The sequence below is a fragment of the Rhea pennata genome, chromosome 5 (assembly GCF_028389875.1).
Source record: "Rhea pennata isolate bPtePen1 chromosome 5, bPtePen1.pri, whole genome shotgun sequence".
Lineage (NCBI taxonomy): Eukaryota > Metazoa > Chordata > Aves > Rheiformes > Rheidae > Rhea > Rhea pennata.
The window spans coordinates 60,782,849-60,795,690 of record NC_084667.1 but is presented as its reverse complement, the minus strand read 5'-3'; the positions used below and the strand labels follow the sequence as shown (position 1 = coordinate 60,795,690).

At 43.0% G+C, this 12,842-nt stretch overlaps 1 protein-coding gene across 2 annotated transcripts in view; it reads right to left on the bottom strand.

Moving 5' to 3' along the window:
• CEP170B (centrosomal protein 170B) overlaps positions 1-12,842 on the bottom strand; it is a 57,545-nt gene that overhangs the window by 10,021 nt on the left and 34,682 nt on the right. For both annotated transcript variants that reach the window (XM_062577110.1, XM_062577109.1), the window contains 5 exons: positions 12,023-12,211; positions 11,723-11,831; positions 8,507-10,279; positions 5,487-5,733; positions 2,604-2,763 (listed from right to left, as the gene is read on the bottom strand). In XM_062577110.1, the coding sequence (XP_062433094.1) occupies positions 2,604-2,763; positions 5,487-5,733; positions 8,507-10,279; positions 11,723-11,831; positions 12,023-12,211 (2,478 nt within the window). The remainder of the gene's footprint in view (positions 1-2,603; positions 2,764-5,486; positions 5,734-8,506; positions 10,280-11,722; positions 11,832-12,022; positions 12,212-12,842) is intronic.

Below are 12,842 nucleotides of genomic sequence, written 5' to 3'. Positions count from 1 at the left end.
GGCAACATTGGACCTGAAGGGACAAAACACAAAGAGTAAGGCTTACATTTAAAGCTCTATCTTAACTTTTAAGAGCATATACACAACTTTAACTTTTATTATAAAATTTGGACAAAAAATATTTAAAAATCGATTTGTTTAGGCTGAAAAATGCTATATCACATACAGATCCAAAGTGAAATTTATAGCCAGGTTCTAAACCCTCAAAAGTAATTCCAATATCAACAGTTTTGTTCTGCATTTTTCTTCACTTTCTTAGAATAGGAACAAGTACTTAGTAGTAAAAAAAATCAAGAGCTAGAAAAATGGCATGCATCACTGCATGTACCAAAGCTGTGTAATGGAAATGGTCACACACAGCAAACATTGCCTTATTCACATATTCACTACAAATAAACTAAATTTTACCAGCTGTTTCTACTAAATTACTATAGTAGAAATCTCCCATCATTATGCTCTTCACTAGAATATTTAATATAAATTTATTCAATAAACACTCACAAAATTCACAGTGCTTAGTATTGCACACCATGATCTTCAGAGATTTCCTAGGGGATGTCCATGCACTGCGTTAAAACAACCATCGTAACACAGATTCAGCAGGCAAAACCAGGAGTGGATGAAAACAGGAGCTTCCCACACCACTGCCAACAAGGGTGAGCAATACCCTCCTCGCTGTGCTTGGAAACCAGGTTGGAGACAGGGTCTCAGAGTAAAATACACTCACATCTGCGATTCTTCTTCTTACTGCCTGTCTGCAGCCTGGCATTATGGCACCCAACCTGCCTTCATCGGCTCCTATCATTAATACACCACCATATGATCTCAAAAACTCACCACCCCCCTGCTGCAGTGGTAGGTACTGCCTGGAGCATTGCACAGAGCAAAACACAGCCCTGCACTTGCTCTCCTGGCTGTTGCAAGGGCGCCGTCTGATATGTCCCACATAGCACGTAGCAGCCCTGAAGAGTCAGGATGCAGAAAAACCTTCATTTAGTCCATGGCCAAGCTATCCTGGTAACCCACTTAGTACCACTACCATGCTCTTTGGATCCATCAACTTCTCCGGGGTGAAAACACCCTCAGTTAATGTGTTTTTTAAAGTATCATTCCTTCTCCTCATTGCCTATAGGAGAAAATCTAACAGCAGGGAATCTCTCTCTCTATAGGTTGGCTTATGGTTGCATTAAAAAAAAAAAACCAACCAACCAAAGTACGTGCCCTGCTAGTAGGAAGCTGGTGCTGATGCTAGTAGGAAGCTGGTGCTGAGTGCTGGTCATTACCAAGCTGCCAGAATTCAATTTGCAACTAAAGTAGTGTAGATTTGTCACCCTAACTGCTCAAGATGAATAACAAAAAAGGCAGTTTTGTAGGTGTGGCATTTGAATCAGAACAAAACAGTAAAACACTATCTCAGAGCCTGCAGCTATTGTGAAACACTTGGGTACCACAGGCTCAGACAAAGCCAAACCACTCCAGGGCAGAAACCCTCCCCAAGAAGGCCACAGCTGACCATACTTTAACACATGCACAGCCACAAGCACCTGCTCTTCTGAGGATCTCCATAAACTTCTGCTTTGCACCTTCAATAATGAACATAATAAAGTCACAGGGCCTCTAAACACACTCTTATTTGAATCCTGTTTAGGATAGACCTGCAATTCTCACAACAGTAACAGAGATCAGGGAGCCAAGAGGTCCATCTGAACAGTAAATGAAAGAGCATAAACAATTTTTCATTAGCAGCTGGAGCCCACAGCTGATTTTGCAGTTTAATTTGCGCTGCTAACCTCTGCTGGCAAGCCAAATAAAGAAATCACCTCTCTTCTTCCCTCTCCAGGGCAGCCAAACCGTGTTACACAGTTTGGGAGGAAGCTGTAGCTTATCCGAAGGGCTGGAGGACAGCACTTCTACAGCTGCTACGATGACCCACATTTCCACTCAGGAAATAGCCAATTCCCTTCATCCCTGCCCAACCCTGCCGACCTGAGAGCAAGGAGTCCTGCCCTGACCCATCAATATGCAGACACAGGGAAGTGATTTAGAAAACACCTGCCCAGCAAAGGACACAGCACAAGTACAAAACACACAGCTCTGGTGTGCAGCCAGAGCACTCGGTCAGCACCTTGACTTAGTCAAGGAGAGAGGCTCTCCCGAAAGTCCTCGCAGCGCGAGGAGCACAGCACGCCGCCCCACACTGTTCCTTGGAAACAAACTTCAGGGACCAAGGTCTGACTAGAGGCAACCAAGTCCTGGAGAAATTAATCCAACGTGTTGACACCACTTTGGCCCTACTGCTTCCAGGAGGTGCAGAGTAAGGATGCTGCGAACAGACCAGGCCTGCCCTGATACCCATACAGCCGTGCTAAGGAAAAGCCTGCTCCCACCTCTTGCAAGGGTGCCTAGGGCATATGGGAAGGCAAAATAAACAGCACCATAAATAGCCTGCAGTCCATCCTTCTGCTGTGGGCTTCCTGGGTTTTGGGGGGCAGGTCTTAACCCTGCAGTAACTGGGGACGCTGTCCTTCGGTCTGCCACCGCACCTGGGCCCCACATACTTGCTAGTGTTGACAGGCTGAGATTTGTGCCATTTGTGATCTTACCTCTTCTCTTGCCGATATGGTGGAAGCAGGAGTGTTGGGCACAGAGCTGAGGGAGGTGCTTTGTCCCGTCCCCGATGAACTCTGCGAGTCCCCGTCTCCAGCAACGTCGTGAATCTCTCGAGCAAGGATGGCCACATCCTTTACCAAGGTCTGGCTTAATCTGAAGCACAGAGCATGCAGGAGGGCCATCAAAACCCATCATATAAGCCTTACATTACGTATTAAAAAAATAAAAATAGAAAAGGGAAGTATAAATATAAAAAAGGGCAGCTACAGAGGATTCTTTACTGGCTTGTATGAATTATAACCCCTGCCAGAGCTAAGGAGAGCGGGATGGAAAGCGCACCCAAGACTGAGCCACCCTTGAGGGCACCAAGGAACGCTCCAGCCAGGTACCAGAGGAACACAGTAAATCCACTGCTCTCCTGCCCCTCGCACAAGCTCATGCCCACCGCGCTAAATCCCAGCGCTCTCTAGACCCCGATAAGGCAGTCGGCAGCCAGAGCGTGCCTTGCCTTTGCAAGCTCCTCTCTCTCATCTGGCGATCTTCTGCCAACAGCCTCCCTGAGGTTTTAGGTGGCAGAAGAAATACAGGTCAAATCTAATCTGTGCCTTTGCAGAAGGAAGATTCAATGTAGTGATTTGGGAAAAAAATAATAATAATAAAATAAAAAGCAAATTCTACACACTACCCGGAAATACTAGAGACAACTCATAAAGAAACTTTTCTTTTCTATCCACTCCCCCCCCCCCCTTTTTTTTAATAGAAGATGGGCATGTTTTCTTCTGGGGACCTCTTTCTTTTCCCTTAGAAAGGGCATATAAGGAAAATCAGATTAACAAAACCATAAGTGACCAAGTGACCATTATATTCATGGCTTATTTCCAGATTTTCAATGGTTTAAGAAGGAAAACAAAACAAAACAAACAGACCCCCCCCCAAACCTCTAAACCCTAAAACAATGCAAACATTTCCCCACTGTGCAAGCCACCTTAAATCCTTAGGCCTTAAAGAAATTACTTTACGTATGGTATACAACAAAATGGCTAGAGCTCACCTAGGAAAATAAAAGTTTTGTCCTTTATTACTTAAAATATAATAAAATTCTAAATACTTTCCCCCCTTTCCCTTGTGGTTTACATACCACAAATCAAAATATGCCTCCAGGTTCTCCAAAATGGATGAAAAATTGGGAGCAAAAAATATGGTGTACCTTAGAAGGAGCTAGTTTTCAGAAACCCAAGTCTTGAAACTTCAGGCCCCTTGACAGGTATCATGTTAACAGTGCTTAAAACATTTTATTCCACTTGTTCTAGATTTCAAAAAAAGTTGGCCCTTAATTGTTACTAACACATCTTTAAAAAAAAAACAAAACAAACAAACAAACAAAAAAAAAAAAAACCCAAAGTAACTGTTATGTTAATTCTAAAGAAATACTCCTGAAAGGAAAAAATAATCTTCAAGCTGGCCAGCTTCACCTGAGGACACTTTCTTCTTTAATTGGAAAAAAATAAAAAAAAGAAAACAAGCAATGTAGTAAAACTGAGTTTATCAAAAGATTTCCTCAGAAAGAAAATTCATAACTGAACTAATTAAAAAGCATTTTGATCTGCCTGCCTAAGGTGCCCCCGTCTGTGCTGGTTTCAGATACAGTTGTCACCAAATGCAGTCATTATCCGATTCGCTTATTGTAAACAAGTAGCATTTTCGCTTTTAACTCTCTCTGATTGCTTTAAACCGCTCCCAGTTAATTCGGGAGCGGCAAGGGAAATCAGAGCTGCAATTACAAAGCAGACTGCTTGACCGAGCTCTGCAATGTGCAGAGCCAGACAAATCTGATGCAATCACTTATTTATAGCTTCTGCAACCTAAAGCGCTCCCTGTTGTTAGGAATACTGGTATGAAGGGAAGTCAATATTGACCCCAACACACAAACACACACACCCCAGTACAGCACAGGTAACACAGCTTTGTTTGACGGCTGACAGATTTTCTAAGAGCTTGAAAATAACGTTCGTGAAAGAAAAGCCCCTTTGAGATTAGCGCAGCAACTCATACGTACAACGTGGAAACACTGACCAGCAGCAGCCAAAAGTCAGCTTCTTAAACTGGAAAGTATTTCAAGTATGGCCAGTACAATAGAAGACCTGTATTTCTGGAAAGTTGGCATAACACAGTTGGCATATTAGAGATGTCAGACCTCAAATGCTACCATTTTTAAAAGAAGAATTTATCTTCTTTACTGCTCAAGTCCTCCAAGCAACCACAAATATACAATAGGTCCTGTATCCACAGACATCAAGCTAAGCAACGACTTACTAACACACAGGTCTCAGAGAGATTTTCTTGTTTAAATTCAACTGTGCCAATCAAAGAGGTTCTTGCCCTGAAGCTCTTGCTTACTGCTACCTCACTGACTTTGGGCAAAGCAACTTTAACAGTTGATATATTCAACTAATCCAGCTGCTTTTATCTGAAGAGAGTTAGGGACAGTTCACATGAATTGGTCCATGCACAGACAATAACTTCCAGCTGAAAGCAATGACAAGCAGATATGGACAGTAACAGCTTTTAATAGACTTAGCAGGATATCTGTCCACAACTCCAACCGGAAAAATCAAAGCAAGATACAACCCAGCTTCCTTGCACTTGGCATTTTCTAGAGAGAAGGTACGACCAGCACTATCTGGTATGGGCCATAAAGCTTCATGAAACCTTTTCAAGTCTGAACATGTTCAGATTTGAAAGGCCAGGGTTAGGGGGAGATCACACAACAAAAATAGAGTGCGCCTCTCTTTTCACCTCCATGTCTGGGTTTGATTTGAAACATGAAAAACAACCCATTTTCAGCACGTGAGTTGATGCACAAAGTCCCACCTCACCTTGCTATTTCTGCTATCTCTGCTGTTTGTGCAATGAAGTTGTAGGGATCCGGGTGATCAAAGTCTTCATCGTCATCTGTTTCTTTACCGTTGTGTTTCTGCTTGCTCAGCCCAGAACCACGTATCCTCGGTGTTTGTGTGGCTGTTGAAGTATGGGAGCGTTTGTGTTTAGGGGAGCTGTGATTTGAGCCATACTCCTCCTCCGAAGTAGAAGTGTAATCTGAACCCTGTGGTCTCCGCCTTGATGCTTATAAAAAATGAATTGGTTTCAGACCAAGGAAAGCAGCAAAGAATAACTACAAAAGGGCCAAAAGGTAACACAAAACTAGCCCAAGAATAAAGAATGGAGAGTTTCTGTGCAGATTTTAGGTTAAACAACAAATTTGTCAGAGTTTATCTCAAAGTTAAGCCATGAGTCTGCCATCTACTATACAATTTTGAAATGAGAAATTCCAATGGAAAAGCAGAATGACTTTTAACTCCAATATATTAAATTATCATGCTCATCTTCCATGCACAGAAGCTCTGTATAAAAGCAGCATATGTTTCAGACTCCTCAAAGTACCCACAGAAGTCTTTTTCTAAAGAGAGCACAATTTTCAAGCCTGCAGACACCTTACCAGTTAGCTGCCAGTACAAGCAAAAGGAGGATTTTTCTGAGTGAAGCAGAGACAGTGGTGCTTGGCTTTATTTGCATGAGTCCACACCTGCATGTTCTCATCCTGCCTCGCAAATCATCGTTAAGGAGATTCTACAGGAAAGCGAACAGAGGCTACCCATTTATCCCAACAGGTTCTGCAGACACCCAGGTCCTCACTGTATGAGAAGTACGTCCTGACAGTAAATGCCTTATCTGAAAACTGGGCTCCCAGAGTTTATCTCACTACAGATATTGCTTCGTTCCCTTCCATTCTTTCCTGGAAAATGAAGATGCATTAAACACAGAAGCAGCTAAGTTATTTAAAATTAAGATACTTAAAAGCTTCAACTGTGTTACTAAGATTATGATAATGTTAAACCACGGTAAGTAAGTTAAGCCAGTATCATAAATCATAGAAATAAAAATATTGAATTTGGCATAAAAGATATGGGTAGAAGCTATAGATAGTAACCATACAGAGAAGATATTATTCCTGGATATTATTAGCTCTGCTATAGCTATTTAAAGGTCTTGGCTCAAGATTAAAAAATATACATATATATATATATAAAAAAAAATGCTCATACTCCGGCTGCAGAATACACACACACAAACACTATATATATTTGTGCGTATTTATATATACCACTATATAATATATATTATAATAAATATGTATCATACACAAAATATATAGTAATAATATATATAATATATGTTATATAACATTAGGGTTTAGAATGAAGAGGTCATCCTGTCACTGAACAGGAATTTCAAAATTAAGAGACTGATTTTCCACCCTCATACGCCAAAGGAAATCAAATAAAATCTCTCAGTATCATTCAAATTACACTGGGTAAACAAGCCATGTACACAGAGGAGTAGGAGACAGGCCCTTAGGTTTCAAAATTGGTAAACTGAATTATTTTGACATTATAGGCATGATTCATATAAAGTTACTTTATATGTGAGATCATCTGACAATCTACTGGCATTTCTTTTCTCCTGGCCAGGTATTTCATTCTGTTCCTCAGTTAGCAAGATCAACTTTCTCCCACTGTGAGAGTTAGAAACTATTGTGATTAGCTAAATGTTTCAAGAAATCCTTGAATAAGTTGGCCACATCTGCCTCCATAGCCAGGCTTGAAAATCAGTCACAAGGCTTGAAAATCATATTTTCAACGGTTATTGCATCATGCTCAAAAACATCTTGACAGCACGGTGCAATAGTTAAGTTTATCCAAGTTCCACTTTGTTCCAGGAACAGGGTGCTAGCTGTTCATTCACAGCATCTGCAATGTTAGTAGAGGAACATGCATCACACACGAGCTACAGGACCATGAAGCATGAAGTACACTAGTCTGTTTACAGCTTGTGCAGGGTCCAGAATCCTACCAAGGAATTAGGAGGTTAGTATTTTAAGAGAAACTAATTCAAAGAAAGGATTAGCATCATCTACTGCAACTATGCACACGGGAAGGTGTTAGTATGTTGCTACAAAGCTCTAGAAATCAAAAACCAATTCATTTGAAACAAGAACTGGCCAGCTTTTATTATTTTTTCCCCCAAATTATTTGAAGTCTGTGGTCCAACAACAGGGAGGTGGGAACAGTACCTCCTGTCTGGAAATTTCTGACCACATTATATTGCTTTGGATTTCTCTACTAAAAGAAAGTAATAGCAGCATAATCTCAGAAACAGCAAGAAGAGAGACTGTACATGTTCTTTTAGCTTATTCACATTCTGATTTACATGCATATACAGATGTGTAAGAAAAAAAATCATTAAAAGATAAGCTGGATGAGCTAAAACAATCCAAATTAAGACAAGCAGCAAATAACATTTTTAGCATGCAGTAAAAATGAATAGCGCAAGAAGGATAACTATTTCAATTATATGAAAGTGTACGAAAAAGACACTTCCAGAACTTCAAGACCGCTTATAAAAATCACCAGTCAATTGACAACAGTGTCCATCCCAACATGCCTGAGAAACTCCGCTAAAGGAGTTCTTCCCATCCCTTTAACTCCTCTGTCACTCCTAAAAGCCTAAGCAAACTGACAGCTACTTCACCTTGACCGATCAGGCAAAGACCTATTTGCCACGTCCTTGCAGAGAGCCCAGTAACATGTCACTGGGTGAGAGAGGTGCTCTGCTGTCTCCAAACCCCACTGCACATGAAACACCCCCCATGACTTTCTCCAACACACATTAACACACTCTTCCCTCCCTCCCACCTCACAGCCTCCTTCCTTCATTTCCTTTTTGTACTTCCCAGTGCAGCATTTTTATTACTAGGAGACCAATCCTTGGCAATCGTGTGCAGCCTATAAATTAGAAACAGGGCAAAATGGGAGAAACGTAAAGCACAACCACTCACTAGAAGAGGAGGAATACTTGACGCTGCCGGAGCGGGTTCTGCTGAAAGGCTGCTTCACCGAGGCAGCGGCTGCAGTTTTCCTCGCCGCAGCTCTGACCTCCGAAACACCCGTCTTCCGGCAGGCTTCCCCGCTCCGGCCTGCGAACCCCGTCCTCGGCTGCGCCGTTTCAGAGTCGCTCGGCACTGTAAACGAACCAGCCCGTTTCCTCGGCATGGCGAGGATGTCGAGCCGGGAGAGCTTTTTAGTCTCTGCAGATTGCTTGGACCCTGCAGTGGTGGCTTCAGGGTTGGAGGCTGTTTTCTCAGTATCGGCACACTCGTTGTCTGAAGCGTCTCCCAGCCGGGCACGACGCAGCTTGGAGGCTCTCGTGGGCCGTGGGGTTGATAAGCTGTTGGAGCGGGTGAGGACTTGCTGGATCTTCTGCACATTCGATGTTGTTTTGCTGTGATCCTCTTTAGCAGCCTGAGCAAAAGGTTTCCTTCTTGGAACTGGCCTTGTTACCGAGTGCTCGTGGTCAGAGGCCACCGCCTCAGGAACTGGTAGGTAGGGCAGGCTTGAGCTTCTCTCATCATCTGTAAAATCAAGGGACCCTCGAGCCCCAGCACTCCGCTTCATTTGGAAGCGCTTGGTCGCCTCTGCTCGGCTCGCCGCCTCCGGCGCTTGCGTTTTCTGCTTTTCCGTCAACCGGTCCCTAGCGCTAGGCTGCCCACACTGGTCCTGGATGGAAGGTGTGGAGGAAGATTTCTCCTTCTGCAAGCTAGCGACTGCTTTGCGTTTCGGGGCACTTGTCGGGACATTTTTGCCACTCACCAAGCTGACTGTGCTGGCTGTGTCCACATCAGAGTCCCCAGACAGGGAGTCCTCCAGCTGACCAGCAGTTTCTGAGGGCTCCAGCTGTTGGTTTTGACCAAGTAATTTGGCTTCCAAGGCTGCCAAGGCAGTTTCAGTGTCCTTAAGGAGAAGATGAGTGTCCTGACCAAAATCCATACGGGCTGATCGAACAGCCTCTAAATCTTTAAGCAGAGGGTGACTTGAAATATGCGGAAGTTTATTTTGAGAAACAGCACTGCTCGATTTATCTTTGGTAAAACTTTCTTGTCTAACAAAAGACGATGCTTCCTTTCCTGCCACGTTTTCCTGATCTTGAGGAAGATTCTGATGAAGGGAAATAACCATTTTTCCTGCTGCATTAATGTAAGCGCTAACATCTTTGACTGGTGGCTTTCCAGAAACAGGTGCACCAGCAGCCTTGAAGGAAAACTCCTGATCCTTGCCTTCTTTGTCTGCTCGAGCATGGGACATGCTCAGAGAGAGCTTAGAGGGAATCCTCACATCGTTACTGTCATCACCAATGTAGAAAGAAGTAGAAACTGGCTCACTTACTGCTCTCGTATTTGAGATCCGGGGAGCTCCTGGCTGCTGGCTCTCAGATTTTGTGTCTTCCTCCATCTGCTCTAGCGTTTTATTGTTCTCTTTATATTTCCTGCCTTTTTCCATGCTGAAACCATCATCAGATCTGCTGGCATCACTGAGGCTATCTGGATCCAAGTCCTCTTGGATGAAAAGGCGGCTGCTGGAATCGCTGTAGGCTTCCATGTAGCGATCCTTGATGATGCTTCTCTTTGTAACTTCAGTATAGGACTCCTGACAAATCAGAACCGTAGGTGTGGGGCTGTCCGATTTCTCACTTGGTGGTAGTTGGGGTAGAAGGCGCCTTGTTCTCAAGGGCATGATATTTTCTGGTTCCGCAGGTTTTGGGGCTACACCACCTTCTGAAAGAGAGTTAAACAGACACTCAAATGTTGTACAACAGCATCTTATTTATTCAACAAGGGCTTGATCTTGTAAACTGAGTCCACAAAAGCATTTAAGACGTGCTTAAAAATTAAGCTTGTGTTTAGCACGAACACCAACAGGATCTGGCTTTTGCTAAGTCTCTGCAGGTTTATCAACATACATGCTTAAGATAAAGGAATACTTAATCCCTTTGCAGGCCCCTTGAGCTCAGCACTTTCCATCTGAAATCCTGCCTTGACATTCTCACGTGATCTACCTCTCAATACAATCACATACATTTAGAAGCCATGCTATCAGTCTGCTGGCATCAATTTATCATCGATCAGGCCACAGGAAGGAGATTAATAGCCATCAACCAAACCACTACAGAGATGCAGTACTGTAAGAGTCACTCCAGTCAGTGTAGCATATTTCACTAAATGGATGGCATTTTTCATAATATGAGTTCTCATACGATTGTATCCCACAGCAGAGTCTCAGGAGAAAGACCCTAACAGTGAACAGACTTTGAATTAGAGTTCACTGCTGCAGCATGGGTAGACCTGTCAGTAAGAACATATGCCACAGAAAGAACGTTCTTATACCTCCCATGTCGTTAGTCAGGACTTCGTATCTGCTGTCACCTTTAAATATCAGGACAAATGACTATTTGACTATGGTAATATTTCAAATGCTCTGGAAGTCAGGTTCTCGCACAGGGTAAAAACTGTGGAAGTAATGTCTGAAACAAAGGTTTCTTCTTATCTTTATTGAGTTCATTTATCACCGTAGTTGGTAATGACAAATATTTCCAGGAAAAAGAGGTGAAAGAATTCACATACTGCTCACTCCTTCTTGTGTTTCTACAGGACTCGGGAGTGTTTATAAGCTGTCTTCCCAGCTGAGACATGGGCCTGACCTCTTCTCACTCCCTCACTGCCCTCCACACCCAGTTTTCTACGCTAATCTCCACACTTCAAACCTGACACCTGCCCAGCAAACCCCAGGACTGCCTAAAATCCTCAGCACAGAGCACAGCCAGACATGAGAAGCACATTACCCAGCTACCAAGCAATTTTTTCCAAGATAATTTGCAAAAGGCTTTTTTTCTAGCATCATAATGCAGTCTAAAGAATCACACAAGTGTAATTAATTCCAAAGGCCCTTACGGATTTCCTGCTTCTCACAGGCCCTTTAGTCATGTCAAATGCAGCACTGAAGAACTTCCTGGATGACTCTGAAATGCAAATCAGAGGCCCTCTCGAACTTTGTTTAGGATTCATCTTTCATACCCCTCCACTGGAAATTTACTCTGTCCTTCCCACCCCCAAACACATTAGCTAAAACAGAAAACAAGTCAGTCAGACACACCTCCCTTTTCATAACACTTCAGTTTAGATTCATCAGCCTTCAACAGGTAATAAAGGGAGAAGACTTACCTGTACCGCTGTCACCCTGCCCAGACACAGATCCAGAGTCAGAGTAACTATCCGCAAGGCTCGCCCACCTAGACACCCACTTCTGACTCCCCTGAGATGCTGCAGACATCTACAACAAATTGGGGAAGGTAGCATTATAAAGGTGGTTTTTAAAGCAGTCTTAGCCATCAAACCTCTCTTCTCATACAACTATCACTCAGTTCCTCAAAATGGAAATCAGTTCATGCACCACATTCCCTCCAGACAGAAAACCCACCTATACTTCCACCATCCCATCAAATCCACCTGGACTGCCCGTACCTGCATATCAGCCTGAGACCCACTCACAGCTTTTGAGGCGAATGCCTGGAGCAAGGGTGATTTCTGACTAGTGCCATTTTCGCTGATTAGATGCTGATGAGAACCAGAGTCATCTTTTTCACCTTTTATTATTGGTCTAAAGGCTGAAGATATTCTGGAAAACTCAGGTGACTCGAGAACACCAAAAACCTGAAAGGGTGGTTGCATGGGAAAGATTTAAAAAAACAAGACAAAATATCAAAATCCATATCCACAAAGCATCAGTCACATGCAAAGTCTGATCACAAATGGCCAGAAACACAAGCCAACCCTTCCATACAAATTAAATAGATCATTATTCTCTACTCCTCACTAGCAGTTTTAAACAAACTTATTCACAGAACTTTACTCACACCCACCTCTTCTTCTTCCCTTGTTATTTCAGCACGCTGCCCTTAATATTAGTAATTTTCATAGACGGGGCCCCTTCTCAGCCATGAGAAATTTAGGATGATTGTCATTAAAGCTCTCTGCCAGCTAATTCATGGAGAATTATAAAGAAAAAAAAAAAAAGAAAGAAACTCCATCTCTATAGGTTTCTTCATAGACTGTAACAGACTAGTAGACAGTGGGTTGTCAGGGGAAACATTACACTGCCACATAAAGACCTGGGAAATGATTCACCTCTGAAGCAGATGAGTGTTTGAGCTAGCTGGCTAGATTCCCTAGGGAGATAAACAGGCTGTTACAGGGATGAGCACAACCCATTCCTCAGAAGGGCTTGTTTCTCTTCCCTGACTATAAGAAGTTCAGAGAAGGTGCCACCACAGAAGGTACCTAG